General features: G+C 54.9%; 1 protein-coding gene across 1 annotated transcript; it reads left to right on the top strand.

The window, feature by feature from the left end:
• The first annotated feature begins 7 nt into the window (after positions 1-7).
• On the top strand, positions 8-25,145 carry Samm50 (SAMM50 sorting and assembly machinery component). Its single transcript, XM_026394285.2, has 15 exons — positions 8-186; positions 1,984-2,094; positions 2,748-2,849; positions 5,347-5,434; positions 7,687-7,793; positions 8,274-8,404; positions 8,611-8,698; positions 10,919-11,047; positions 12,343-12,414; positions 13,125-13,211; positions 14,399-14,469; positions 16,842-16,909; positions 19,864-20,010; positions 20,637-20,778; positions 24,964-25,145. The coding sequence occupies exons 1-15, from the start codon at positions 166-168 to the stop codon at positions 25,007-25,009; spliced, it is 1,410 nt and encodes a 469-aa protein (XP_026250070.1). The 5' UTR covers positions 8-165; the 3' UTR covers positions 25,010-25,145.
• The last annotated feature ends 1,726 nt before the right edge of the window (positions 25,146-26,871 follow it).

Genomic DNA, 26,871 nt, shown 5'->3' with positions numbered 1-26,871 from the left:
GGGCGTAGCCGGGGTATCATGGCCGCCCCCAGCGCGCCGCTTCCGGGGGCTTGAGGGAACTGCGCTGACGGACAGCTCGGCCCCGCGGACGCGCCCCGTGCACTCACGAGCCGAGCGTTGGTCTGGCCCCGGCAGGCCCGCAAGGCGGCGGCTGGAGAGGGAGCCATGGGGACGGTGCACGCCCGGGTAAGTGGCCCGCGCCCGAGGGGACCGGGCGGGCGGGCGGGCACCGCGGGGGGACGCTGCCGGGGCTGCCCGGGGTCCCCGGAGAGCGCGCGCCGAGGGGGGGGGCCGGCGGCCGCGGGCAGGTCACCTCGGGACAGCGGGTCCCGCGGACGTCGCAGCGGGAGGCCGACGCTGGGGGAGGGTCGTGACTTGCTCAAGGTCACTCGGCGGGACTCTGGCACTGGCCGCGGTGACCTCAGCGCCCCGCGCTCCGGGCCGTCATGGCCACGGGGACAGCGCGTGAAGTCCGCGGGAAGGCGGCCCGCCGAGCAGAGGAGTTTGGCCTCAGACGGGAGGGCGGAGGGGGCGCAAATGGACAAGGAGAGAAGGTGGCCGACCCCAAGTGACTGTGCTCGCGGAGGCCAAAGCAGGGGAGGCTTCCCTCCTGAGCCAGTCACGGCCGTCCGTCCGTCCGTCCGGGGACCCCGTGGTGGTGTCCTCTGTTGGGCTGGTGCAGGAGCTCAGCCCAAGCCACTGGCCTCCCCGGTTTTAGTGGACAGTTATTTATCGGGTGCTTGGAGCATGATAACTGCTGGCCAAACTACTCTCCTTTTAAAAATCTTAACTGAAGGCCCGGTAATGAGTAATTTGTCCAAGGTCACACGGAGCTGCAAAATGTCCCAAAACTCAAGACTTCTGGAGTCTGGGCCCGACACTAGTTTTCTGCTGCAATATGGATTGTTTCATGAGCCTAACTCAGAAGTTTTCAATGGTTCCCAGTTAACGTCCAAAAGTATTTAGTATGGACGCTCAGCCTGGCTTCCAGAATTGGAGTTAACTCCCTTCACATGTTTTTCGCTCAAACCAAATAGCATTGCCTCTGACATGTTCTTTGGATTGTGGTCCTCCATTTATTCCCCCTTCTGCCAATCACTTCCGACCCCAGCTTTATCTAGCAAAATATCTCCATCTTTAGACCTCAGCTCAAGCTGACTCTTTTCTCCCCCTCATTTGGCTGTACTACCACCTCTTTGCCTTTCCCCCTCGAGGGCCATTTGCTCTTGCCTTACTTTAGTCCCATTTGCTTTTTGTCTTATTAGATTCTAGGAGTAGGAACAGCAGCATATTTGGCTTGGGTCATAGCATCTTGAATCGTGTAAGCCTTCATTCTTTTATTCAACTAGTATTTACCGATGGCCTACTATGTCCTTGGCCAAAAACAAACTCGGCTTTTAAGGAGCTGTTTTGATGTGAAAATTGCTGCTCTGTTGATTAATTTATTGACAAAAAATGTCTTCAGTTCTTTTAATTCAGTCTTTTCAGCCCACTAGCCAGTATTTTTGTCATATTTGAACAGGACTCAGAAAACATTTGGCATAGTATTTTCATGCTTATGTGAAGCAAAAGCTTTGCAAAACAGCAATTATCACTAATATCTGCTATGGTTACAGGCTTTTCCATTTGATACTAGTCTGTGCCACTTTCAAGATGCTTCCTAAGTCATTGCATTTATTTTAAATCCTTTCACCACTGCCTTGCCTAGTGTCTGGCATTTTGGGCTCATGAAAAAATGGGTTGGCTGACAGCTCGTTTGACTTAAAGGTTGGAGACCAAATCCCAACATTTATTTAAATTCATTTTAGCAAACATTTATACTCCATGCCTTTTCTTCCAGACCCTGCAATGGAAATACTGTGAGGGTGAAGGTCTTAGAAGTGCCTGTCACATAGCAGGATCGTGAGAATCCTATTGATGAATGTATGGATCTCCATTAGTGAAAAAGGTCATTGATTATTTGTGGTTCCTCCCCACCTTCAGAGTTTGGAGCCTCTTCCATCAAATGGGCCTGATTTTGGAGCATTAGGTGAAGAAGCCGAATTTGTTGAAGTTGAACCTGAAGCTAAACAGGAAATATTGGAAAACAAAGACGTGAGTTTATAGTTAGATTTCAATGTCATTATTACTGGAGTGTTCACTTCCGTACACTGCTGGGGGGAGGTGGGCAGAGTTAACCTGCAACCTACTACAAGAAAGACTGCTGACTCCAGGAAAATAGTTGCCAGTTGCAGAGGAGTCCTTTTTCTTTTGCTGTTGTTTATGTGGGCGGTCTAGGCAAACACGTTTTTGTGTTCTATTAAAGAAACCAAAAGTATTTAGAAGCTTGAGCCTGCCTTTCTGGCTCTTCCCAGAGAGGATGGGAAGGGCCTTCTGGTCATGCCGTGTGAGGTCTGAGCATGACCCACACAGTTTTTAAGTCGGGGTCCCAGTGCTCAGGAGTGTGCTGGGGAGGGCTGGGGCCTCGGGCCTGCCTGTGCCTGCCTGTGCCTGCCTGTGCCTACTGTGCATAGGCTGAGGGGGTCCTGGGTCCTTGGGCTGAAGACACCAGATCTCTGCAAGAAGTCCAGACCCGGCAGAGGTTAAGCCTGAGTGGGAGGATCTTTGACAAGGTGTCAGAAATAAGGTTAAAATCCAGGAGTAAGAAATGTGGTTGTTGAACTTGAGGAACACCTTGAAGTTGGTTGCTGATGCTTGTCTTTAGCCTTGATGAGTAATCACTTGTCTTCTGTCCTTGTCATGTTTAGGTGGTAGTTCAGCATGTTCACTTTGATGGCCTTGGAAGGACTAGGGATGACATCATCATGTGTGAAATTGGAGATGTTTTTAAGGCTAGAAACCTCATTGAGGTGAGTGGCATCTTTCCTTGGCATTCTTTTGGGTCCTGTCTGAGGAACTTGTGATTCCCTGGCACCTCACAGCTTGGAGCACCCCACCGCAGCCCCCTGCTGAAAGCTGCCACCCACCCAGAGGGGCCTGGGTTCGGGTGCCCCCCACAGCTCCCCATGCCTGCGCATGTCCTACCTCCTCTCATTCTGGAGAAGGTGTCTGTCTGTCTGTGGCCAACTGTCTGTGTTTCATGACTCTCCCACTTGAGGAGCCTGTGGAATTGGAGCCACCCCTCCCAGGCTCTGGTGCCAGCTGCGCACCTGGCCAGCCATTCCCTGGGTCCTGGGCAGTTCTCTGTGGAGCCATCTCTCTCCTGCACTGCACCCTCTTTCTGCTCACCTGTGGCTTCCTCCTGTGAGTCTGTGCGTGGGATCGCACTGAACAGGCCTGGGCAGAGGTCACCTGTCCTCATGGTCTGATCCAGCTACTCCTTCCTGTCCCCTTCTTATCAACCTTTGAGTGGCATTTGACACTGTGGACCATTTCCACTCCCAAAAAACGAAGTTTACGTTTTTAACAGACTAAGGTAACACGATGTATAAACCCAGTTAAATTTAAAAGGTGTGAAGAATGGACAGCGCAGAGGCACTGGAGTGAGCATGCCCTTCCCTGCCATTCCCAGCTGGTTCTCAGAGGTGATGTGGCTAAGGCTCCCGTGTCCTCCCAGCCTGTGTGTGGATAAACACACACAACCTTCTTACACTAGCTCCGTTCTCTCGTTTCCTGAACTGTCCTTGTCATCAACAACTATGACCAGCTTGTGCCAGGCTGTGGGTGCCATGGTGCCTCATTGAAGGGACTTGTGTCCCCACTGATGGCCATTTAGATGAATGTTCTGCTCTCACGGCAACTGTGTTGAGCATCTCGTTCCTGTCTTGCAAGCGAGGATGCATCTGCAGGTTAGAGTTCTCAAAACCCGGTGCTGCCAGGTCCACGGGCGCGTGCGCTGCCACTCAGCACCGCCACGAACGCCTGGCCATCCGTACTCCCGCAGCATAGGAGGGTCGGCGTCTGCCACTGAATGTTGTCTCACCTAAGTTCTTGCCAGCCTGTTAGGTGAAAACAATGTCTTGTCATCATTCTGATTTGCTTTTTTTTAATGAGGCATGAGGTCACTTTGCCCTGCTGTTGGCCTGGTTTCTGCTGGGAGCTGCCTGCAGGTCTTCCTTCTTCACGGGCTCTGAGGCTGTGTTGGTTTAGGAGGACCTTCCTGTATTACATGTCTCTGTCGCTATGTGGCATGCACTTTCTGCTTCCCTCCTGAACACGTCTCCACCTTATCTCTGCTCTCTTCCCTGGGCGTCCCTCCTGGGTGCCTGCCATCTTGTCATGGTCATTGTGAGGTCTGTGTCAGCCTCTTTCCCTGCCACCACCCTTCAGCCTGGTGTCACCTCTGAGCGCATCCACAGCCCTGGTTCCAGCCTGGTGTCACCTCTGAGTGCATCCACAGCCCTGGTTCCAACAACATCGACAGCCCTGGTTCCAGCCAAGCACCGAGGTGGTCAGCTGAGCTCAGCCTGGCTGTGCACCGGCCTCCTGGACCCTGCCTGTGGCTGGCCACAGACGTCCCGCTGCAGGGCACATCCGGAGTCATAGTCTTGCCAGCCCCGCCCTGCTGTTCCTTGTCTCTGTGACTTCTCCAAGGGCGCTGATCTCTAGCCAGGTGCTAAGCCTGAGCTGAAAATCTGTTTCCTCCATTCAGTCAGAGCCCGTGGCCTCAGCCTCACCTATGAGATGACTGCCCCCTGCCGACCTGCCCGCTGCCTGGGCTGGGTCAGTGCCGCCCCAGCTCCTGGTCTGCTGCAGAGGCCTCCTGCTGCCCCGTTGCCGCCATCCCCCTGCTCGCAGGACTCCAGGCGCCCTGGCCCAGCTCCTCCTGCAGGACCCTGATCCCCCTGCAGGGGAGAGCCACATCTGCCTGTCACACAGTCCTGTCCTGGCTGCCCCTTGCTTGTCCTCCAGTCAGCATGGCTCCTGGCATGGGGGGGACTGCTGTTGACAGCGAGGAGAGGAGGCGTTGGGTGGTGGCTAGAGACGGTTTCCACCTGAAACCCCCAGACAGGCCTGCACACACACGGGCAACAGATGTCCCTGTCATCAGACGTCCCCACAGTGCACACTCGCATGCCGTCCCCTCTGGGAAGACTCGAGGGCCTCCGCTCTCCCCACCCGAGGCTTTCTCCTGTGTGAGCCATGCCCCCGGCCTGGCCTGTGCTTTTTAACTTATTTTTCATTTATTTTCGGCATAGTTAGGGATTGCACTTAGGGCCTGTGTGTGTGTGTCCCCTGGAGCCATGTCCCCCACTTGGCTGGCACTGGGAACAGGGTTTGTCCCCACACCGCTGCTTCCCTTCTTCGTGTCTGGCCTTGGTGATTCTCTGCTCTTGCTGCCCAGGGGCAGTGCAGCCTGCTCTGGGGCCACGTGTGTTCCTGTACCTGCTGTCTTCCCTCTCACAGGTGATGAGGAAGTCTCACGAAGCCCGCGAGAAGTTGCTGCGTCTCGGGATCTTTAGACAAGTGGACGTCTTGATCGACACCTGTCAAGGTGCGCACTGTGGGTGTATCTTTGTGAGTCCCTTCCATCCATCCTCCAGGGTCAAGGGGTAGCTGTGTGGCTGTGTACAGGGCGGTCTGAAGGCTTCTGAGCTAGATTTTGGGCAAGAAGCTGTTTTTGTGTCTAGGGTGGGAGGAGTAGTGAGCTCAGAGGACATTGTTGTCTCAGCCCTGGCTGCTCAAGCTCTGGGGAGGGTGCTGGAGGCGGGACCCAGGCCCCTCTCGACACGGGCAGCTCAGAGCTGCTGAAGGAGCTCTCGGTGGAGCCCCGCTGAGTGGGTGCTCTGAACAGGCGGAGTCTGGCCTGTGCTTTGGCTTTGCTCATCCCTGGCGTGCTCTGTGGCCGTGGACAGATCTCAGTTGAGTCAGTATTTACTATTGTACCAGGAGCTCTGCTGTGAACCATGAAGGTGTGGGGGTGGCGGGGTGGGGTTCCTTACGCCTGTAATTCCAGCAGCCTGAGGCAGGAGGATCCCTAGTTCAAGCCCAGCCTGGACAACCTCGAGGGAACCTGTCTCAGAGTAAAAATAGAGGGATAGAGCACTTAGCATAAGTGAGGCCTTGGGCCTGATCCCTGGTACCACAACACATACACACACACACACACACACACACACACACACATACACACACACACAGCGTACACGTGTAGATGCATACCCGTCCCAAGTGCTGGGCTCTGCACTGTCCTCACATGTCACTGGCCAGGGCTGAGTCCCACGTGCCCATATGTGAGGAGGCAGGGAGGTGAAAGGTGAGGCTTCACTGTGTTTGCAACAGTGGCTGTCTGTGTGGCCCAGATCAGCAGTGGCGCTGTCACCTTGGAGCTCTGTGGAAATGCAGGTGGGTGGTGGCAGAAGCTGCTCGGGGGCAGGGGCTGTCTTCTGTGATGTGTTGCTCTGAGGCCTGGTAAAGTTGGGGAGTCCTGGGCCAGTCAGGGCAAAGAGAGCTCCACGCACCTGGGTGTTGCCAGAGGGTGGTGCCCGGAAGACCCTGTGGCAGGTGTTCTCATGCTCCATCCAGTTCAGGGGTCAAGAGCCTGTGAGGTGTCGCGCTGCTGCTGTTGTAAGCACTTCAGCTGGTGAAGCCAGGGCTCTGAGCAGCTCAGGTGGCTTGCCCAGGTCCACCAGGCGAGTCACGGAACTCTGGCACCCGAGGCCTGGGCCCACCTGGAGGTGCTCTTCTCGGTGGCAGGGCCTTTGGCCTTTGGTTGTGGCTCTCGCCCCTCCCTGGTCTGGGCCTGGCCTTGCGCCTGGCTGTGGCCCTCCTGTTATCGGTTCTGGCCCTGGCTGCATACTGGGGTCACTTGGGAATTGAGAGTGGCTTAGGGCAGCAGAACCACTGTGTGTGATACTATGCAGACATGTCCTTGTCCCTTTGTCCAGACCCATGGTGTCCAACACCAGGGGTAACCCTAGACTGGCTTGATAATGACAATGACTGGTTGTCAGTGGTGGCAGATGCACCATGTGAACGTGAGGGAGAAGTGTGAGGGGCAGGGCAGGGCGTGTGGGAATGCTGTGCTTTCTAACACCCAACAGTGCTCTAAAAATAAAGTCTGTTAACAAAAACCAAAATGACCACAAGGCTCCACCTTGGACCTGCCGACCTCTGAGCATCTGGATGTCTCCATGGCAGCCAGGTGTCCAGGAGAGTGAACATCTGCTCTGTGAGAGCAGGAGAGGCCACGCCCCCACATAGCGCAGACCCCCGACACACCCCCCTCTGCACATGCCACCCGTCCTTGGTGGGCCAGGAGGTGTTTGCCCCGAGGTTACAGGCAGCTCATACCCTGTTGGATGGAGGACAGAACTACCCCTGTCGCTTAATAATCTGATAAACAATATCGTGTTTCTGTTTGTGTATACTAAAAGTCCTATTGTTCCGTGAATTGTTGTTGTCACATGTTTTAATGTCATTTGAATTGGGACTCCGAATATTTTCAAGGACCTCTCAGATAGGGGAACATATTTTGTTACAAATATGGTTTGTTGAGCAGGTAGGACTACTTATAGTGATGCCTCCTCGCAGCAGATGTTGCTGTTTGGGGTGCCTTGCCACGGACGGCTTTTTGGCGTGGGGTGTCCTGGCTCTGTGTGGGCGTGCCTTACTGGAGGTGGACGGCATGTTTTCCAGAGGAGATTATTTATAAATGAGCCGCAGATCCCAGTTTGTTCAGCAGTAAGACCCAAAATGAAAGCACAGCTTCCAACTGTCTCTTGCTTAATGTCTTGGCTTCCTTAGGTGATGATGCGCTGCCCAACGGGTTAGACGTCACCTTTGAAGTGACTGAGCTGAGGAGGTTGACAGGCAGCTACAACACCATGGTGGGGAACAACGAGGGCAGCATGGTATGTGGGCCAGGCGCGCCTTTCCCTTCTCACCCTGGGATTTTGAGGTAGGAGCTTTTTACCTGTGGCCGCCTCTGGCAGCTGATGGCAGCTTCCCACCTGCTGCTCGTGTCTTGTCCCTCAGTCTGTTTATCCGCAGCTTGGCTTCAACCTCCTGGTCCATTAGATGGTGTTCTGAGTGGCTGGGTGACAGTGCTACCGCCAGTGATTAGGAATGCTGTGGAGAGGGTTCAGATTCCGAGTTCCTAGTTCAGCATCAAGGCTCCAGATCTGAAGTGTTTGTGTCCTTGAGTCGCGCAGTGGGCAGGTCCGCTTGTGCCTCACAAGGCGTGCCCAGCAGGGCCGTGTAGTGAAGCTTGTGGTGACCACCAGTGCAAGCCCCGTGCGGCAGACTCTGGTTGTGTTCTCGGGACTGCCCTGCACCCATCTTGGTCTTTGGGAACAGTGACATTCTTGCTGCTTTTTTTCTTTTCCTTCTAGGTGCTCGGCCTCAAACTCCCTAATCTCCTAGGACGAGCAGAAAAAGTGACTTTTCAGTTTTCTTATGGAACAAAGGAAACTTCCTACGGCCTGTCCTTCTTCAAACCACAGCCTGGAAACTTCGAGAGAAAGTAGGAAGCCAACCTGGTCCCTGACTGCAGTGGCCTGGTGTGAGATTAGAGTAGAGGGCCATGTGTGCGGAGCAGCTGACAAGTTCAGCTCCTGCTTCTACAGTGGAGTTGCTGGGGACAGCTGCAGGGTAGCCAAGCCTGTTGAGTGAGATGTGCGCCGCAGGCCGCTGGCTCGGCAGCTAAAGCTCTATCCCATTGCCTCCTAGTTTCTCTGTAAACTTATATAAAGTTACCGGGCAGTTCCCGTGGAGCTCACTTCGGGAGACAGACAGAGGAGTGTCCACAGAGTACAGTGTAAGTACCCCCAGGTGTGTATGTGTGCATTTGAAATGCGGTGCCAGCCATTTTCACTGATTGCCAAGGATAGCCAGAGCTGGGCAGGAGGGCATAGACTCCGCCCACCCAGCTGCTTCTTGGCTGGGCGCCTCTGCCCCAGCTGGTGCAGGCGGCCAGGGAACACAGGGTGGCCCTTGTCCACCTGATCAAATGCCTTCTGTGCGCCCTATTACTCGTGGCCCTGGTTGTCCTTTCCTGTGCTTGTTGGGAGCAGTGGTGTCTGATAGCAGAGTCACTGTGCTTCACTGCAAGGTTCTGTTACTGTTTCACACTTACAATGTGTCTAAAACGATGCGACTAGGCGACAGATGGAACTGGCATCATCGGCCCGTGTGTTGGCTTTAAGAGGAACTGCTCTTTCCCCTGCATCCTCCACTTCTCCTTACGCGTCTCCTCCTTTCCAGGCCCTAGTTAGGAGAGAAAAGCCTTGAGCACAAGCAGTTTTCCTAGAGTAGGTCTCTGCTCTGCACCGCACCCTCGTCCTCACCTGGGGGCTCCTTGGAAATGCACACTCCCAGGCCCCCGGGAACTGCCCTACCGGAATCTCTGGGAATGGGCCAGGAAGTTTTTGGCTTGGACTCTCCAAAACTGCTGAAACTGGGGAGGCAGACTGCATGGGCTTGACTTCCTCTGTCCCTGATGGTGGTTTGTCCTTGAACAGAGTTTCTGTCTATGACGAGTATCAGGGTAGTGCAGTCCCTCAGTGCTGCTGTGAGGGTCACAGGGCCAGCAGGTGCAACTCCTAACAGCGTGTCAGTAGTGGGCCCTGAGGCGCTGGGTGCCCTGCCTCTAAGTGTAGCAGGCGGAGGTCGTGCAAGTTGCAGCTTGCAGCAGGTGTGCGCAGGTGCAGGGTGTAGACGGCGCCCGAGAGCATCATGCTGCTGCTCCCTCTTCTGGTGTGGAAGGGAGCAGCGCTCAGGATCCTGCTCTGATGCAGTCCCGGCGTACCCTAATGTGGGCTCTCATGGGGACGCTGTGGGGCATATGCTCTTCTCTGCAGCCCTGGTCCCCCATCAGGTCACCTGAGGGAGCCAGCAGCGGTTAGGCACCTGGAGCTTCCTCATCTTCTCCCGGCCTCCCTCCTTCATCTCTCTTTCCTGAGCCTTGTTGGAGAACCGATGCTAGGAAAGCCAGGGCGCTGTTCTGAGTAGGAGGAGGCCTGAGGCTGGAGCTGGCGGCTCTGAAGTCAAGGGAGCTGAGCTCCTGGAGGGAAGAACTGGGTCATGCCCACTGTGGTGTCCTTGGGCCACATGGAGTGAGGCTTGCTGCCGGCCCTGTGAGCTCTGACAGTGCATGAGGGGCATCAAGTAGGTCTCTGAGTGACAGTGCCTTTCTTCTCAAGAGCTCTCTTATGAGGAACAAGGGGGCGATTTAGGTAGCTCCCACAGGCATCTGGGAAGGCACCCATCCCAGGTCCCCAGGGGCTGCTCCTCCCGTCAGCCCCTGACTCCCCAGTCTGCATGGTGCCTCGTGGGTGCAGAGGTGGGTGCCCCACCCCTGCAAGCTGGAGGGGTGTTCTGGGCGTGCGCTGTTGTGCCCCACCCTGGGTGCCCTGGGTTCTCCTGCAGGGAAGGGCTTCAGGGAATGCCCTCTGGGAAGCTTGGGGTACGTGGCTTCCTTGCAAGAGTCATGTCACCATCAAACTTCCCAAAGCCACTGAGCAACACTGGTCACTGTTCAGAGAGCTGGGCATTTCTGACACAGAAATCTGGGACGGTATTCTTCCATGGCTCTGGGGACAGTGTCGGGCTGAGAGGCAGGTGTCCTTTGCCTGGAGCCCAGGGTTCACGGGCTTCAGGCCTCTGGCTGCAGGAAGGATGCTCTCGGCTTGTTGTGACTTGGTCTCCTGTTCCTCTGTGGTTGATACTGGATGCGTGGTCACCAGGGTTGGGTGGGTCAAGTGGGGTACATGTCACATACCTGTGTGTTGTTCCCTCTGCGAAGAGTTGGGGAAACCGCTGCACCTGCCGATTCAAAGACTAGACCGCGGCCCTGTCCCGCACCTGGTCCTTCCGTTCAGATCCCAGCTCGCACCCACTTCCTCTTTTCCCTTTCTCCCTCCTTCCCTTTGAAGATGGTTTTTAATGACTTGGAGATGCCCCGTTGCAGAAGTTGGTTTGCACAACTTTCCTGTGTGCGAGCCGCCTAGAAGGACGAGTCCTCTCCCCTGTGTTGCAGTTTCCCATATGGAAGACCAGCCACACCGTCAAGTGGGAGGGCGTGTGGCGGGAGCTTGGCTGCCTCTCCAGGACGGCGTCTTTCGCGGTGCGGAAAGAAAGTGGGCATTCACTGAAGTCGTCCCTTTCAGTAAGGACTTTTGTCTTGGAGTGTGTGATGTGTTGACAGCTGTACCTTGAGAATCAGTGTTGGGGCCCACAGAGAAGTGCTGCGGAGGAATGGAGGCTGAGAGGTGGGTCTTGGCTTCCTGTGAGCTGGAGATCCCCTCCTCCTGTTGTTTCTCTAAGTAACCATGGAGAAGGCGTGACTAAGAGCTAGGTGTGGCCACATGCAGTTACAGGCCACACCTGTAACCCTAGCAACTTGAGGGGCTGAGGCAGGAGGATGGGAGTTCAAAGCCAGCCTGGGATACTTAGTGAGGCCCTGAACAACTTGGTGAGACCCTATCTCAGATTAAAAATACAAAGGACTGGGGATGTGGCTCATTACTAAAGCACCCCTAGGTTCAAACACCAATATAAAAAAATTAAAATAAGCTGGTTCCAGTGGTGCATGCCTGCAGTCCCAGCGACTTAGGAGGTTGAGGCAGGAGGACCACAAGTTCAAAGCCAGCCTCAGCAACTTAGTGAGGTCCTAAGCAACTTAGTGTGACCCTGTCTCAAAATTTAAAAAAAAAAAAGTGAGGAGGCTCTGGGGATGTGGCTCAGTAATTGTAATACTGGTACCCAATCCCTGGAACCAGTAATTAAATAAATACAAACAGCTTACTATGGATTATTTATTTATGTATTTATTTTGGTACTGGGGATTGATTCCAGGGTGCTCTACCACTTAGGTACCAGCCTTTTTTAGTTTGTTTTTTTTTAATTAGTTGTTAATGGACCTTTACTTTATTTATTCGTATGTGTATGTGGTGCTGAGAATCAAACCCAGTGCTTCACTCATGCTAGGCCAGCTCTCTACCACTGAGCCAGAACCCCAGCCCCAGCCCTTTTTAGTTTTTATTTTGAGAAAGCCTTTTACTGAGGTGGTAAGGTTGATCTTGAACTTGCGATCCTCCTGTCTCAGTTTCCCGATTCACTGGGATTACAGGTGTGTGCCACACGCCTGGCTGGAATGTTAGCTTTTAGAAAGAATGAGAAAGCTGGTTGAGTTCACTTGGGCCAGGGCTCTGTACTCCTTGAGAGGATGGGGCGACCAGGTGGGTTGGAGACTCCACAGGAAGCAGAGGAGCTTCCGCATTACTACGACTCAGTTGAGCTCAGTGTGCTGCTGGGCTCCCTGGTGTGGAGGCCTGGGGCCCTGGGAGGGTGGGCGGGTCAGCAGTGCAGGGCTCCGCTCCGCCAGTGCAGGTCAGTGCTCAGGGCTCCTTGCTCCTGGAGAACTGATCGAGGCAAGAGTACCCTGGTGCAAATTTCTTCCAGCACGCCATGGTCATCGACTCTCGGAATTCCTCCATCTTGCCCAGAAGAGGCGCCCTGCTGAAGGTGAACCAGGTAGTGTCCTTTCGTTGTGGCCTCTCAGGGCCGGCACCCGTGGGAAGTGGGTCACAGTGGTCATTCTGATATCCAGCTTCTGCTTTTATGGTGCACTTGAGTCTAACAGCTGGAGTGTGGGGCTGCGGTGGGGCTCGGTGCCACCAGCACTGTAGAAACAAAATGGCCTGCAGGGTGACAGCCCTGCCCACAGGGCCCTGGCCCCGGTGCTGCTCTCTCCACAGTCCATTCCTCTGTCTTCACAGAAGCCGGGGTGGGGACAGGGCCACGGGGACTTTGGTGTGCTACATGATAGGCCAGAGGGGAAGAAAAGCCGGGGCAGGGCTCCATCCTGCGTTCGAGGCCTCCAGGCCGGGCCAGCAGCGGCTGCAGGCCTGGGGGTTGTGCAGGGCGGGAGGCTGGAGGGCACAGAGGACAGCTGCAGACAGAGTCTCAGGTACAGTGGTCCCACTGCAAAGGCGTCGGCGTTCCCCAGTGTGTTCCCTGGTGCTGGGCCGCCGCAGGCCCTGTCCTCTGCCAGCTCTGCAGCGTGTGCTGGACAGTGCGTCTGCCTCCCACGTGTTCAGTGTCGTGTCACCCTCTGCAGCCAAGAGGACACGGCTTCCAGGAGACAGTCTTCTTTTGCCTTCTAAAAAGTACAAACAGCAGTTAGGTTCTCGCAGAGTCCTGTCCTGGTGGCCTCTGCGTGAGCCTGCGGGTTCTCCCCACAGGAACTGGCTGGCTATACTGGCGGGGACGTGAGCTTCCTCAAAGAAGACTTCGAGCTTCAGTTGAATAAGCAGCTCGTGTTGGATTCGGTGAGTGTCCAGCTAGGACGCGGCCACCTGGGTTGTTCCTGCGGTTTGGAATCCTGGTAAATCTCAGTTCCTGCATCACTAAAGCACATGGGCAGAGAACCTGGAGCCTGATCTTTTGCGCTTAACCAGAATCACAGGCACCTAAGGAGCAAGAAAACAATCTGCTTGTTTTAATCTAGAGGACTGTGAGAGAGCCTGTCCTTGTCATCTCAGGCCGCAGAGGCAGTGTGACCTGACATGGAAGTGTCTCCTTTCCCTTACAAGGTCGCTTCCATGAAAATGCTTTAGTGTGTTTTCCGGGTCACAGGGTTCTGGGTGCTTCCAGAATCAATCTTTCTTTTCTCTTTATTCCAGTTTGGTGGTTTACCCTGATTGCTCAGGAAGTGAGGAGTCTGAATTTTTTTTTTTTTTTTTTTTTTTTGCGGGGGGGGGGTGTGGTGCTGGGATAGAATCCAGGGCATTGGGCATGCGGGGCAGGCACACACTGCCCAGTCCTCGTCTCTAGGTCTTTCCACTGAAGCTTCTGAAAAAGAAATACCTGAGCAACTTTGAAGGACTTAGGAATTGGCAGGACAGAGAGACGGGAGATGAGCGGGCGCATGGGGCCTGAGGGTGTGGCGTGGAGGAGCAGAGCCCAATGGGTCTGATGGGGGATTGTGTGCTGTGAGGACTGGGGCTCTGAGCGAAGGCAGGTGACTGCCCCCTGACCTGTGAGCTCTGGGGCTCTGTCCTCGAGGGCGGCTTGGAGGGGTGCATCTCTCTGCCTTGTGACTGTGGGAGCATCGTAGCCTGGACTTGCTGCTACGTTCTGGGTGCTCACAGGGTTCTGGGTGAATCTCTTGCATTTCCAGGCCAGGGCAAAGGCTTGCTAGGTGCCGGGTTGCTTGTCCAGGGTGCTGGTCTCCCTCACCTGTGAGACCAGGGCTTGTCCTGCCAGGCCTTGCTTCTCATCCTAGAGTGGGGGGTGGTCAGTGGAAGGAGCCACTGGGCTTCAGTGTGGCTTTATTTGCCATTCGAGGTTGTCTTGAATCAGTTCTGCAACTCTGTAGCTCGGCAGTCTCCCTCTGCCACCCTGGAACCTGAGGGCAGAGCCCTTGTGCCACTTGTTGGGGTGGGGCCCGCCTTCCCTCTGCTGATGCCTGCGGGATGAAGGAGACACTGGGGACGTAACTGTCTTGTTGCCACAGGTGTTCTCAGCCTCTCTCTGGGGTGGAATGTTGGTGCCTATTGGTGAGAAGCCATCGAGCATTGCCGACAGGTAAGTATCGGGGAGGGGAGTTTGCGGGAGTTTCCCTCGGGTCTTTTGCTTGGTTTCTTGGAGGTTTTTATTTGCTTGCTTGTTTTGTTGAGATGGGGTCTATCTAGGGTGGGAGGCAACTCCTGATCCTCCTGCTGAGCCTCCCAAGTTGCTGGAGTTACAGCCTGTGCCATGGTGCCCAGCTGGTTGATTTCTGACAAGATATTTTAGAAGAGTTTTATCATTAGAAGAGCAAAATTCCAAATTCTACTTTGCTTTTCTTACTTAAGCTAATTTTGAAAAACACACTATACCCGGTACTTTTTTTTTTTTTTTCATTGTATCAAAATTTTTGCAATGTGCCTTTTAATTGTGAAAGCATATGGATCAGGCTTGTTGCAGAAATATAACATTCAAGGGAGTAAGAATCCCAGGCTTACTCAGAGGGAGTGGAATCGACCTTGGGGACTGATTCCTTTTGTCTGCTTTGTTGTGTGTGTGCATGCATGACGTATATCAAGTTGCTAATATACTGTATTTTACATAAATTTTGTGTCAGTGCTTTTCAAAAAATTTTGAGGAAATTATAGGGTGGTCCTTCACTAGGTCACGAAGAGTGTCTTCATCAGTGGCATTTTAATGGGAACATTAATGGGAACATTTTAATGGGAACATTGTTATTCAGATGTACTGTAACATTGTAGTCTGCCTTATATCATTGGCTATTTCAGTTGTTTCTAATTTTGTGATTTTTCTAGAAAACACTGTGACAAGTAACTTTGTAAACAAGTTGTTCGTCTTACTTTCTGAGAAGAGCTTCCTGGAGGCGGGCCTGGAGGCGTGTTAAGAATATTGCCAGGTTCTGCCGTTTGGAGAGCAGTGGGCAGTTTCCACCTCTGCCGGCAGGGCCTGAGATTGTTCTTAATGCTTAGAAGTTGTCATTGGGGGCATGGAACGGTCTTCCACCTGTATTAGTTAAAATGTACTTTAATGTACGCTGGCTCAGCCTTTTTGGATGGTAATTTGGGAGCATAGAAATCCTAAATTTATAAACTCTGGGACGTAACAGTTTTTAAAAACATAAGAAGGGCTGGGGACGTGGCTCAGTGGCAGGACGCTGAGCCCTGAGGCCCTGGGTCTCATCCCCACCACTGCCAAAAACCAAAAAAACTTTGGTAAGTGTGCAGAGATTTATGTGCAAAGATGGCCACCCCAGCATTGCTGTAGCCAGATGGTCATAGCCGCCTCAGGGAGGCCACAGCATGGCCACTGGGAAGGCTGCTGGGTCACTAAAATCGGGAGGTCGATGTCCCCGATTTTAAATTGGGGTATGTTGAGCTGGTCCCCTTCTGAGTAGGGTGGAACTCCAGGGTGCACAGGAGGTGACGGGTATAGTGCCCAGGGCCTGGGAGTCGGCCCCAACCTGGACAGTGGCCACCTGGACACGGGAGGCCGTGGGCAGGGGCACGGGGCCTTTCACGTGTGCTCTGTGCTCCCTGGATGGCCTGAGTGCTTTCAGAAGAGGGGGTGGGGCGCCCGTGGGGCCGGGGCTCGTTTCTGGGATTGATGTTTGTGGGTCTCAGAGGAGGTTTGCTTGGGGCAGTAGCTGCAGTGGCCCTGCCAGGAGGAAGACCTGCCGCTGCTCTTATCTGGAGTGGCTTTTAGTTGTTATCATGATCTAAAGTTAGGTTTTGAAAGGTTTGGTCTTAGAGAATGGATAGGATTTCTGAGAAACTTTTTATTTTTAGTTGTGGTTGGACACAATACCTTTATTTTATTTGTTTATTTTTATGTGCTGCTGAGAATTGAACCCAGTGTCCCCTGCCTTGGAACGCCCTGGGCTCCCACATGCTAGGCAAGTGCTTTGCCACTGAGCCACAACCCCAGCCCCTGAGTAATTTTTAATTCATCGTTTACTTTTATTCAGATTTTATAAGAAAGAAGATTATCCAGTCAATTTGAAACACAGACGGAATTAACTTAAAATTATAAGCCCTTTTTTCTAACTAAAAGTCATTGTAGAAAACGTGAAAAGCACAGTCTGTTTCCTTTCAGTGCTGTTTCTGAGATGCGGGGCTGGACTGTCCTGCTTTTTCCCTTCCTGCTCCACTGCGAGGGCGTCCTGTGGGTGGAGAGGACCTGGGGCCAGCGCCCTGCGGCTCTCCCCCAAGGCCCTGGGTGTCTCCTGCGCATCTCCAGCAGCTGTCAGGCTTCAGCCTGGGGCGGGAGGTTGGAGTTTTTGGAGTTCCTGGGTCTTGTGAGTGCCTTCTCCAGCTCTGGGTGTGGCGATGGTGTGGAGCATCCCCAACCAGTCGTGCGCTCCACGCTTTCAGCCCATCTTGGTTTCCCCATGAGTGGCCGGCCTCTGACACGTGCTGTCTCGCTCGCCCTAGGTTCTACCTCGGAGGACCCACCAGTGTCCGTGGATTCAGCATGCACAGCATCGGGCCCCAGAGCGAAGGTCTGTCTTTCCCCAGAGCTGTGCCCCGTTGAGGCTGTCACCCACTTGTCCTGGAATGCACCCCGTGTGCGTGTGCGTGTGCTCATGTGTGAGAGTCAGACAGTGATGGGTGTCCTGCTCCTCAACAGTACAGTTAGTGCCTGACCCAGAGTCCGCCGGGCAGCAGGCATGGAGAGTGGAGTGGATTACAGACGATGGGGAAGTGGCCCGCGTTTCACACCTGGCGAGAACCTGAGCGCTTGCTGGTGTATCTTTTTAGGTTCAGATCTGTGTGTCTTTATGCTTTTTGTTTTATTCAAACACTGATTTTTAACTTGTCTTGCTCACCACCCCACATAATAAATAACACAACAGTGTTTTTTATGGGAATAAATACAATTTTAAAAAATTTTGAGACAGGCCTCGCTAAGTTGTTGAGGCTGGCCTTGAACTTGTGGACCTTCTGCCTCAAACTTCACAGTAACTGGGTTTACAGGTGTGGCCACTGCGCCGAGTTACTTTATCATTTTTAGTGAATGTCTATTTCAACTTTTTTTAATATTTATTTTTTATTTTTAGATGGGCACAATATCTTTATATTTTTGTGTGGTGCTGAGAATCAAACCCAGTGCTTCATGCATGCTAGGAAAGCGCTCTGTGGCTGAGCCCCAGCCCCAGCCCCGATTTCATTTTATTAACGTACTGTAATTGTGTTTAACTAAGAGAATTTATTCTGTTTCCTGGGCTGTTGGGTTTGGAACCCAGGCTTTATTTTTTAGTCTTAAGACAGAAAAATGGAGCTGAAAGAGCAGAGGCCCCTTCGTGACAGCACTTTGTATCTGGTCATTTGTTACAGTCCAGGAACAGTGTTGGCGTGAGCAGCACAGTGCCTGGTCAGGGTCACTGTTGGCAGGGCGCATTCTTTAGTTTTGATAAATGCGCTGGGCTGCAGTCGGGCATCACCATGAGTCGTTAGGACTTGGCATCCCCCCGGTGAACTTTCTGCCCCGTTGTGAAATGTTCTGCTGATCTTAGTTTTACAACGCCTGCTCCACCTTCATCCATCACAAGCAGTGACTGCACAAGAGAGATTTTTTAAAGGGTAGAGTGTCTCTTTTTGCTTGTTTTTAGAGGGCTTTATTAGAGTGTCATTTTTAGAACAATTTGGAGATTGATTTTATTCTTTTTCTAAGCAAGTGTGACCTGCTGATTCTGGGGAAGTCTAGCGGGCTCCACTTGGCATTGAAAGTAACGCACAAGCTCTTCCACTGCCGCCTGTCCCCGAGGGATCACAGGATTCTGGGGCGAGGGTGTCAGCACCGTGGTGTTTCTCTAAAGCAATTTGATGTGTCATGAGCCTTAAAGTTTTTATTTTTGGAGACTATCAGTGATATCCCCAAACTGGAAACTAGATAGCCAGATGCCCATCAGCACTGGGACAGGCAGTCGGTGATGCCTTCACAGCAAGATGTGGGGAATGGATTGCAGCCACCAGCCGAGGGATGGTGTGCGGACCCCAGGAACTTGCAGAAAGCAGGCAGACTGCGCCTGTGGTGCTCCACGTAGGCCAAGCCTGCTGGTAGAGGAGCTGCGTTGGCGTGGGTGGTGGGTGCCATCAGAAGGGAGAAGGACTTTAATGAAAGCCCGAAATGTCCACTGTGAAGGAATTAGAACCCCATCTGACACTAGGAGAGAAATGGAAGTTTTGGTCCATTTATGTTGTAATTCAGGCATAAAAGCCTTATCTTCAAAGAACATCAAACATTAGGAGAAAGAACATTAAACTGGGAAACAAACTACACTAAGAACTTGTGTGTGTGTGTGTGTGTGTTCGTATGGGTCATGTAAAGCTACATTTAATCATACGTTATTATTTGCTGGAGGAAAGAACAGGCTACTAGCTGGATGAGAAGATCTCCATTTTCCCTACTCTTCTACGGCCATGGGATTTTCTACAGAGTGTATTTCTTTTCTCTTTTCCTTTCCCTTTTCCTGTGATGCTGCGGGAGCTGGGCCTGTGCACAAGGCCAGTGCTCTGCTGCAGCTGCACCCAGCCCCCGGGTTGCTTCTCATCAGGAAAAGCTTCCTGAGAACAGCAGGAGGCAGCTCGTGGGAGGGAGGGGTGGCTGCTGCCGCCTGGGTCCTGTTTCCCTTCTGGTTTCAGTGCTGAAAGGGCCAGAGTGATGCAGGGCTCTTCAGCGAATAAGCAGTGCCGTCCGCCGTCCTTGGGTTGACCTTTTCATGGTCCCTCATTTGAGGGACTAAGATACTTTAAGTGGTATTTTGTAACAAGAATACAGGGGCTGGGGTTGTGGCTCAGCGGTAAAGTGCTCACCTAGCACGTGTGAGGCCCTGGGTTCGATCCTTAGCCCCACATGAAAAAAAATAAAAGGTATTGTGTCCAACTACAACTAAAGAATAATTTTTTTTAAAAAGAGTATAGACAACAAGGTTGGAGGGATTTTGGTGGCTTTAATGTTAAATGTAATGGGTAGGAGCATTTTTTAGAAATAAGGAAAAAGTTGAGTAGTCAGGTTTAGGGAAAAGTAACCTTTGTCCAAAAAAAAATAAAAGTGCAGGTGATCTGAACCGCTGACTAGCAGCCTGTCCCCTGGGGCGGGCTCCATGCCTTTGGACAGACTCTGCAGCTGTTTCCAGAAACGGCAGGAAGGTTGGCGAGCAGTGTTTGGATTGCCGGGAGGAGGTGTGTGTGCAGTGAGGTCCCCAGGCCCTCTCTGGTCCCTTACATTCACAGATGGCGAACATGACCCAGTGCTTTCTTTCTTGAACTCCACTGCTCCCCCTCCCCCCAGTTAAATCAAATTGTAAAACCAGGAGAAAAGAGGCCTCAGCAGGAGTGGGGGCCAGTGGCTGGGAACCCGAGGGTGAACGGCACTGGCCCGTGACGTGGCAGTGGCCCGTGACATGGCAGTGCAGTGTTGGTTTGTCAGCTGCTCCTGTTCTGCCCTTCGCAGGGGACTACCTGGGAGGAGAGGCCTACTGGGCTGGCGGCCTGCACCTGTACACCCCGTTGCCCTTCCGGCCAGGCCAGGGCGGCTTCGGAGAACTTTTCAGAACCCACTTTTTCCTGAACGCGGGAAACCTCTGCAACCTCAACTACGGTAAGACGCACTCCCGTGAGCTGCGCAGGACCGCGGTTTCCGTGTTCAAGACCCCAGCACACAAATAGGTGGCTCTCTTTTTAGATTATATGGTATTTAAATTTAGAAACCCAGCTTTTCTTAGTAAAAATCCAACTACACCTAATACAGTGCCCAGAAAAAAGTTGTTGATCAAATGAAAAATCATTCGAGAAATACAGTCATCCTGTCTAACAAAAGAATAAGCTCTGTTCTCGATTCTTCAACACACACGTCCGGAACACGGGTGAGCACAGACATCAGGGCCCCAGAGCTGCACAGGGACTATCCTGTTCCTGGGGAGTGCAGTCCAGGACAGGCTCACAGCAGACACATACGTCCAGGGGACCTACCTGGAAAGCCCTGTGGAGACGCGGCTCTCAGCCGGGGCCTGGAGTAGGGCTTCCCGGTGGCCAGGGGCTGGGGCTGGGCAAGCTGAGTGAGAAGCCTGGCTTCTGGGACTGAGAGCAGCGGTGGCCCAGGCTCTCGCGGCTGGCTTTGAAATGACCACAGGGCAGAGGAGGAGGATAGCGAGCAGCAAGGCTTGTCTGTGGACACTTCTGACATGACCCCATACAGGCTGTTGTCACATGTCCTCTCTCTTTCAGGGGACGGTCCCAGAGCCCACATTCGCAAGCTGGCCGAGTGCATCCGCTGGTCGTACGGAGCGGGCCTCGTCCTCAGGCTCGGCAACATCGCTCGCCTAGAGCTCAACTACTGCATCCCCATGGGAGTGCAGCGGGGTGACAGGTGCGTGCAGGGCGCCCACAGCCGCGTGCCTCTCTGGGGTCTGTATTTTTGGGTGTGGTTAATCATATCAGTATCTTTTAAGAGCAAAGATTTTTGGAGAAATCAAATACTTAGCCAAAGAGTAGAAGAATTCATGGATTTTCCTCCCGTTGGTCTCTCTCCCAGTTTGGAGGTGCTCAGCCCCACTTAGGTGCTCCGTGCCTGTTGGCCCAGGGCCGTGGGAGCCCGCTCCTCTGGCCAGGCATTACTGGTTCTGCTTGCTGAACACAAGGTGGCGTTGCTGGTTCTGGCTTTGCAGGCGGGGCTTGAGGCCTCTGGAAGAGGACAGTCCTGGATCCTTTTTCTGGTCCAGGGACCTGCCATCTGGCCTTTCTCTGGTGCTTCTTTTCTGTAGGAAAGATTGCCAAGTAGTTATCCCTTGGTTTCTGCCATAAATTGGTTCCAGGACGGACCCCCGTGGAGACAAACCCCACATGTGCCAGGCCTGTGTGCACTGTGCGGTGTTTGGGTAGGTGTTCGGGCAGCGTGTGCGCATGCCCTCGGGGGCCCCAGCCCTCCTGGGTGATGTAGCACCCAGTCCAGTGCTCGTAGGGAGTTCAGCATAGGACTCAGCCATGGGAAATTCATGTTCTGCTTTCTAGGAACTTTTTTTCATGTCATTTGGCTGTGGATGGCAGGGTCTGTGGACAGATGTGCTCGAAGGTCACACGCAGTTGTGGAGGTCAGGCCCACTTCTGGCATTACTGGAGTTTCAGGAAATGCAGAAGTATTGGCACAGTGGTGTGCGTTGGGCGGCTCAGGCTGCCACCGCCACACCGTAGGCAGGGTGGCTTCGACAGCGACATGTCACGGCTGCAGAGCCGAGGTCCAAGATCGGGTGCTGGCAGAGTGGGTTCCTGGCGAGGGCTCTCTTCTTGGCTTGCAGAGGGCCGCCTTCCCATCACGTCCTCATCAGAAGGGAGCGAGCCAGAGCGCTGGTGTCATGAATGGGCTCGAGTCCCACCAGGGGACCCTCCTCCAATCACGGTCTCACTGTGGGCCAGGACCTCAGCATAGGAACTGGGGACACGCGCTCTGTCAGCGTCTGGGCGTGTTCCTGTTATTTTGGGTGTGGCCGTGCAGTGCTCTGGCTTCATTTTTTTCTCTTCATTTTTGGTCTTGCTTATGCTGCCCTTGAGCGGTGGTGTCATCTCAGTGCCACCGCCTGACGCAGGGACATGCGGCATTGTTTACTCCTGTGCTCTTCCTGCAGCGTTGTGGGGATGGTGCTGTGGGGGCCGCCCACTAGCAGCTCTTCCCCAGCCTCGATGCTCGGGCGCAGTTGAGCACCTGCCACCACATTCCTGATAGTTCCTACTGAGTGGGAGAGGGCGAGCGCCTCCCCTCGCTGGAGGGTGGCTCGGCCTCTGCGCTGTGTCCGGGGCGCTGCCAGCACCTGCAGACTGCCTCGGCTGCTCCATGGACCCCCAGTCCCTCTGCTCCCCACCTCCCTGTTCCAGCTAAAGCTGCAAAGGGTTTAGTTGCATAGGCTGTGCCCATGTGTGCTCTGCAACCGGGCCGGGCTCCTTGGTATGGCTGTGTGACCTGAGGTGAGTGACTTAACCTCTCTGTCTCTCCTGGAGAGTGGACAGTAGCGATGGTGGACCCTTGTAGAGTGCGTGCGTGCAGAGGACCCTGGACTGAGGCTGTGGCTGGAGAAGGTGGTGCTTCTTCCTGTGGCTGCTGCTGCTGCTGCTGCTGCTGGTGTGCCCACCACACCAGGTCTTCCCTGGGTCCTTCAGGAGGTGCTTCCCCTTCCTCCCATGTCACCCCGGGTTCCGCTGTGTGCTGTTTGTGACGTGCAACTCGGTGCAGAGCGAGGGAGGGCTGGAGCCTGGTGGAGCCCCGGCAGCGGTGAGCAGGTTCCCCACGCCTGTCCACGCTGCTTTCCAGAGACTGTTCCCACTGCAGATGGGGACCTCGGCCCCCCTGCACTAGCAGTCCCTGTGTGTGACACTCTGCAGGTGGTGCTGAAAGTGCTGTGACAGGGCACTGGAACCAAGAGGCTGGAGTGTGGCCAGCACACACGGCCCGGTTCCTTCCCCGGTGCTGCAAAGACCGTCAGAATAGAGGTATGGGGGAGCACATTTCAGATGATATGCCCTGGCACCGCCTGGAGGTCCCCCAGGAGCCTGGGGACAGCAGGGTCTGGGAGCTCCGGCAGCCACCATCCTGCAGTACCGACGGAGGCCACTGGGTGTCAGCGTGCCTCAGCAGCCGCGGCTCTGAGAGCACACCATCCGCCCTGCTGGGCTTGGCCGCGGGCCCTGCAGCCCTCAGTCCCCTTGCCCTGGAGCCACCTGAGAAAGACGTTTCAGAGACTGATTCCAAATGTGGGCTCCCAGGAGACAGTGCCGGTGTCCGTAGGCCAGTGCAGGGGAGCCTTGACCCGGGTGGGTGGCGGCTGTGTCTGTCATGGGCCGGGAGTGCCGTCCAGCATCCTTGAGTGTGCAGTGGCCTTCCCCACCGCCCCCGCTGTGGCTCAGGGTGAAGTTGTCCATCCGAATTGGAATGCTGTGAGGTTGGGCGGGTGCTACCCGCGGGAGGTCATTCTAAACCTGGGCAGCTGGCGGATGGGAACAGTGTGCGTGGTGGCCTGCGGGTACCCGTAGTTTCCGGAGCTGCCTGGGGCACTGCAGTCTCTGGGGTGTCTTCGGAGCACAGTCTCTGGAGCTGGGAGCGCGGTCATGGCTAGCTGTGGGGAAAGAGACCATCCCGGGGTGTGTGGAGGGGCAGTAAGAGGCCCTGCGCAGCGGGAGCTGATCCAGACCTTCCTGAGGGACAATGGGCCAGGGAGGGCTCTGGCTGGAGAGCAGGGCCAAGATGTGCCAGTGTGTGGCGTGGCTGGACACGGGCACTTGTGCAGTAGGGGCAGGGGCCACACCAAGGAGCCTGAGCTTGATGTCCCTCTGCCTCCTAGCCACATGGCGTGTCCCCCGGGGGTTCACGAGGTCTCCGAGTTGGACCTCAACTTCGTTTCCATTGCTGAATTCCTGGAGCCTAGAGCAGCGCCTGGGGTTGAGTGGCAGCCATTGAAGATGCCCTGGCACATGGCAGGACTGGACACAGCCACCAGTGGTTGGAGCCGGCGGGCACCTTCAGTGTGACCTTGCCGAGGCTGGGGTGCTGGTGCTGTGTGCGGGGCGGAGGCAGGAGAGGCTGTGGGGGCTGCACGGGACAGTGGTGGTGGTAGTGGGGAGAGTAGAGGCGGCCACACCTGGCCCTGGAGCAGGAGGAGCAGGCTCAGGAGGCCATCCTGAGGGTGCCGTGGCTGGGCATGGCCTGGTGTGACCTTCAGGGTGTTTTTTTGGTGACTGGGTGGTCTGTGCTGCCCCAGCGCAGTGGTCTGTGGCTGGCGTGAGCCCGTGCTGGACGCCGCCCTCTCCCGGGTTAGGAGGCCAGGCTTGGCTCGTGCCTGCTAGTTGTGTGCGACTCTCTTTGCAGTGGCCTTGGCGAGGGCTGCGTCTACACTGGTGGCGTGGAGCCCGGCGCGGCGCTCGGGCCCGCAGGTGGCCAGGTGGTTCCAGGGCCACGCAGGTGTCGGCTGTGCTCTTTGCCTTTCCAGCCCGTGGGTGGGGTTGGCTGTTGCTCACGCGGGGACTTCTGGTTAGTGGCTGCTGCTGCTGGTGGTGGGCAGCACCCTTGCCCCGTCAGGAGGGTGGCGCTCCTAATGCCAGCAGCGCGAGCATCACCTGCAGAGTGCCAGCTTGTGGCCGGCGTGACAGACATGGCACATGATGTGACCCTTTGCAACCGTCCCATCCTGGGTTGGAGCAGGTCCAGGAGGAGGCCCAGCTCCACCTGTGAGGCTGTGACCCTGGGACCTGGTCTTGTGGTCTGGGCCTGTCCTGGGTCCTGTGCCCTGTCTCCCCTCCCACCCCACCTCATCCTGTTCTTGCCCCTGGGGAAGGTCGGGAGGCAAGGAGGGAGTGGTGGAGGGTTCCTGTCCTCTTTCCCTTAGTCCTCCAGAGGCTGATTCTGGATCTGGCCAGGGAGGAAGCAGGGCCTGGCGGGGTTGGGGGAGGGGGGTCTGGCTGGCGGGCAGGGAGGAGGCCTGTAGAAAGCAGGGTGCCCGGGTGCTGCTGAGAGCCACGCCTGGGGTCAGGCCTAGCAGGGCTGCTGCGATGACCGCTTCCTCTTTTGCAGGATATGTGACGGTGTGCAGTTTGGAGCTGGGATACGGTTCCTGTAGCTGGCGCACCCTCCAGAGTACCTTAGGGACACAGGCCACTGGAGTCACCCGTGCCACACGCCTTCTCAGGGGGACAGTCGAGGGTCTTGGGCCACGGCTCTGCTGGAAAACCATGCCAATAAATTTTAAAGACAAACAGCTGCATGGTGACTCTGGTTTGTTTTCACCACCTCGTGACCTGCGCCGCCCCTTCCTAAGGATGCCCTGTGTCCTTCCACCTGGATCCCCTAGACCTGGGCTCCCCCACCTCTGTCCTCCTCTGCCCAGGGCCACTATTGGACCCTGCATATAGATGCATAAGCAGAGCTAGAGAGCGGGGAGGACCCTTGGCCCCGGGGGACGTCCAGCACTCCATGAGAGAGCGTGCAACTGGGTGAAGCCAGAGGTGGTCACATTAGTGGGTACGTGGTGCACAGTGCTGGCGGGTGACACGGGAGACAGTCATACTGCCTGATGTTGGGGCCATGAGGTGGAGGGAGGATGTGCTGTCTGTAGACAGAGGGCAGCAGCCTGGGTATCGAGTTGTTTCCTGTGGCTGCTCCCGTGGGTCTTCACACACCTGTGGTCAAACAACACAGCGCCTCGTCCTGCAGGGAGGTCAGGGCCCGAGGGCTCACCTGGGCTCAGGTCAAGGCCGCAGCAGCCTCCCGCCTCCCACACACTCGGAACCCATTGTCTGGCCTCCTCCCGTTTCCAGGGCTGCCCCTTCCTCGTCTGGTGGCCCTGCCTGCACCCCCAGCCGGCAGCTCCCTGTCTCTGCCCCTCCTGCCTCTCTGCCCCCTTCCCTGGGCCCTTGTGATGCCTCTGGCCACTGGACAACTAGGTGATCTTGCTGCAGGTCAGCTGGTTAGTGCCTTTGACTCTGCCACTGGGCTTCTCCCTGGCCACATCACACAACATGCTGTCGTTGTCCCTCATGTCCACTGGGGATTGGCTCCCGGGCTCCTCATGGACATCAGAGTCCCTTGTAACCCAGTGTAGTGTTTGCAAGGACCCGTGCATGTCCTTCATCCTTCATGTGCCCCGCCTCATCTCTGGCTGTCCCAGGATGCCTAACGCAGGCACACGCTCTGTCAACAGTTGTCACACAGAATTATTTAAGGAATGACGTCGAGAAAAGAAAAGTCTCTACGTGTTCAGGACAGATGCAGCCTTTGCCCTGTTTCTGATCACAGTCGGTTGAACCCGGTGCCCAGCCAGGAGGGCTGGCTGTCACGTGTTCCAAGGACCAGGACGCGGCAGCTTCTGGGGCGTTATTCTGCTGAGCACAATTGGTGTCTCTCAAGGTAACATTTGGGGGAAACTCCTAGTGATGTGGAGAAAGATGTGTGGTTTTGTGTTTTAAGTCAGACCTCCTTCAAAGTCTCCAGTAAAGGGTGACATACAGATGTCCAGGGTGCAGGTGATGCCCTGCATCTGGAATGCTTTCCTTTTGGAAAGCCGGGACTGAGTCCCCATCACTTCTCCCTGTGACCTCTTATTTATGCTTCTGCCAAGTGACCTAGGGATTTTGGTAGCAGCCTGAGCCTAGGGACCTGCATCATCTATGGGCCAAGCTCTCGGACCCCTGATGGCCCGGGACTGCCCATCCTCACCTTCTGTATGACCGACAAGGGTCTTGACAAGAATAAAAATGTCACCTTTCTTTTGACAGTTGGGGGCGTGGGGCAGGCGGCCTTCTTCCACAAACAGCTTATTGTTTCATTCAGCCTTTAGCGAAACGGGAAAGCCATGTGTCGAGAGCAGCAAGAGCTGCGCAGCACATACTGTGGACATGACCTTTGAGGGTCCACCTCCCATGTCAGTGGAGGACCAAGCCGCAGCCAGCTGTGAAGGCCTGGGTGTAGACAGGCAGGGACGGC

This window comes from Urocitellus parryii, chromosome 5 (assembly GCF_045843805.1).
Source record: "Urocitellus parryii isolate mUroPar1 chromosome 5, mUroPar1.hap1, whole genome shotgun sequence".
Lineage (NCBI taxonomy): Eukaryota > Metazoa > Chordata > Mammalia > Rodentia > Sciuridae > Urocitellus > Urocitellus parryii.
The sequence above is the reverse complement of the archived record's forward strand: the minus strand, read 5'-3'. Positions and strand labels throughout refer to the sequence as shown.

What these genes read in the sequence shown, in the direction of transcription:
- Samm50 (XM_026394285.2), top strand. Translation starts at nt 166, where the DNA reads ATGGGGACGGTGCACGCCCGG. An exon ending in CCTGGAAACTTCGAGAGAAA is followed by an intron (nt 8,405 to 8,610) that starts GTAGGAAGCCAA and finishes ATTGCCTCCTAG; the next exon opens with TTTCTCTGTAAACTTATATA. An exon ending in CCATCGAGCATTGCCGACAG is followed by an intron (nt 14,470 to 16,841) that starts GTAAGTATCGGG and finishes CGCTCGCCCTAG; the next exon opens with GTTCTACCTCGGAGGACCCA.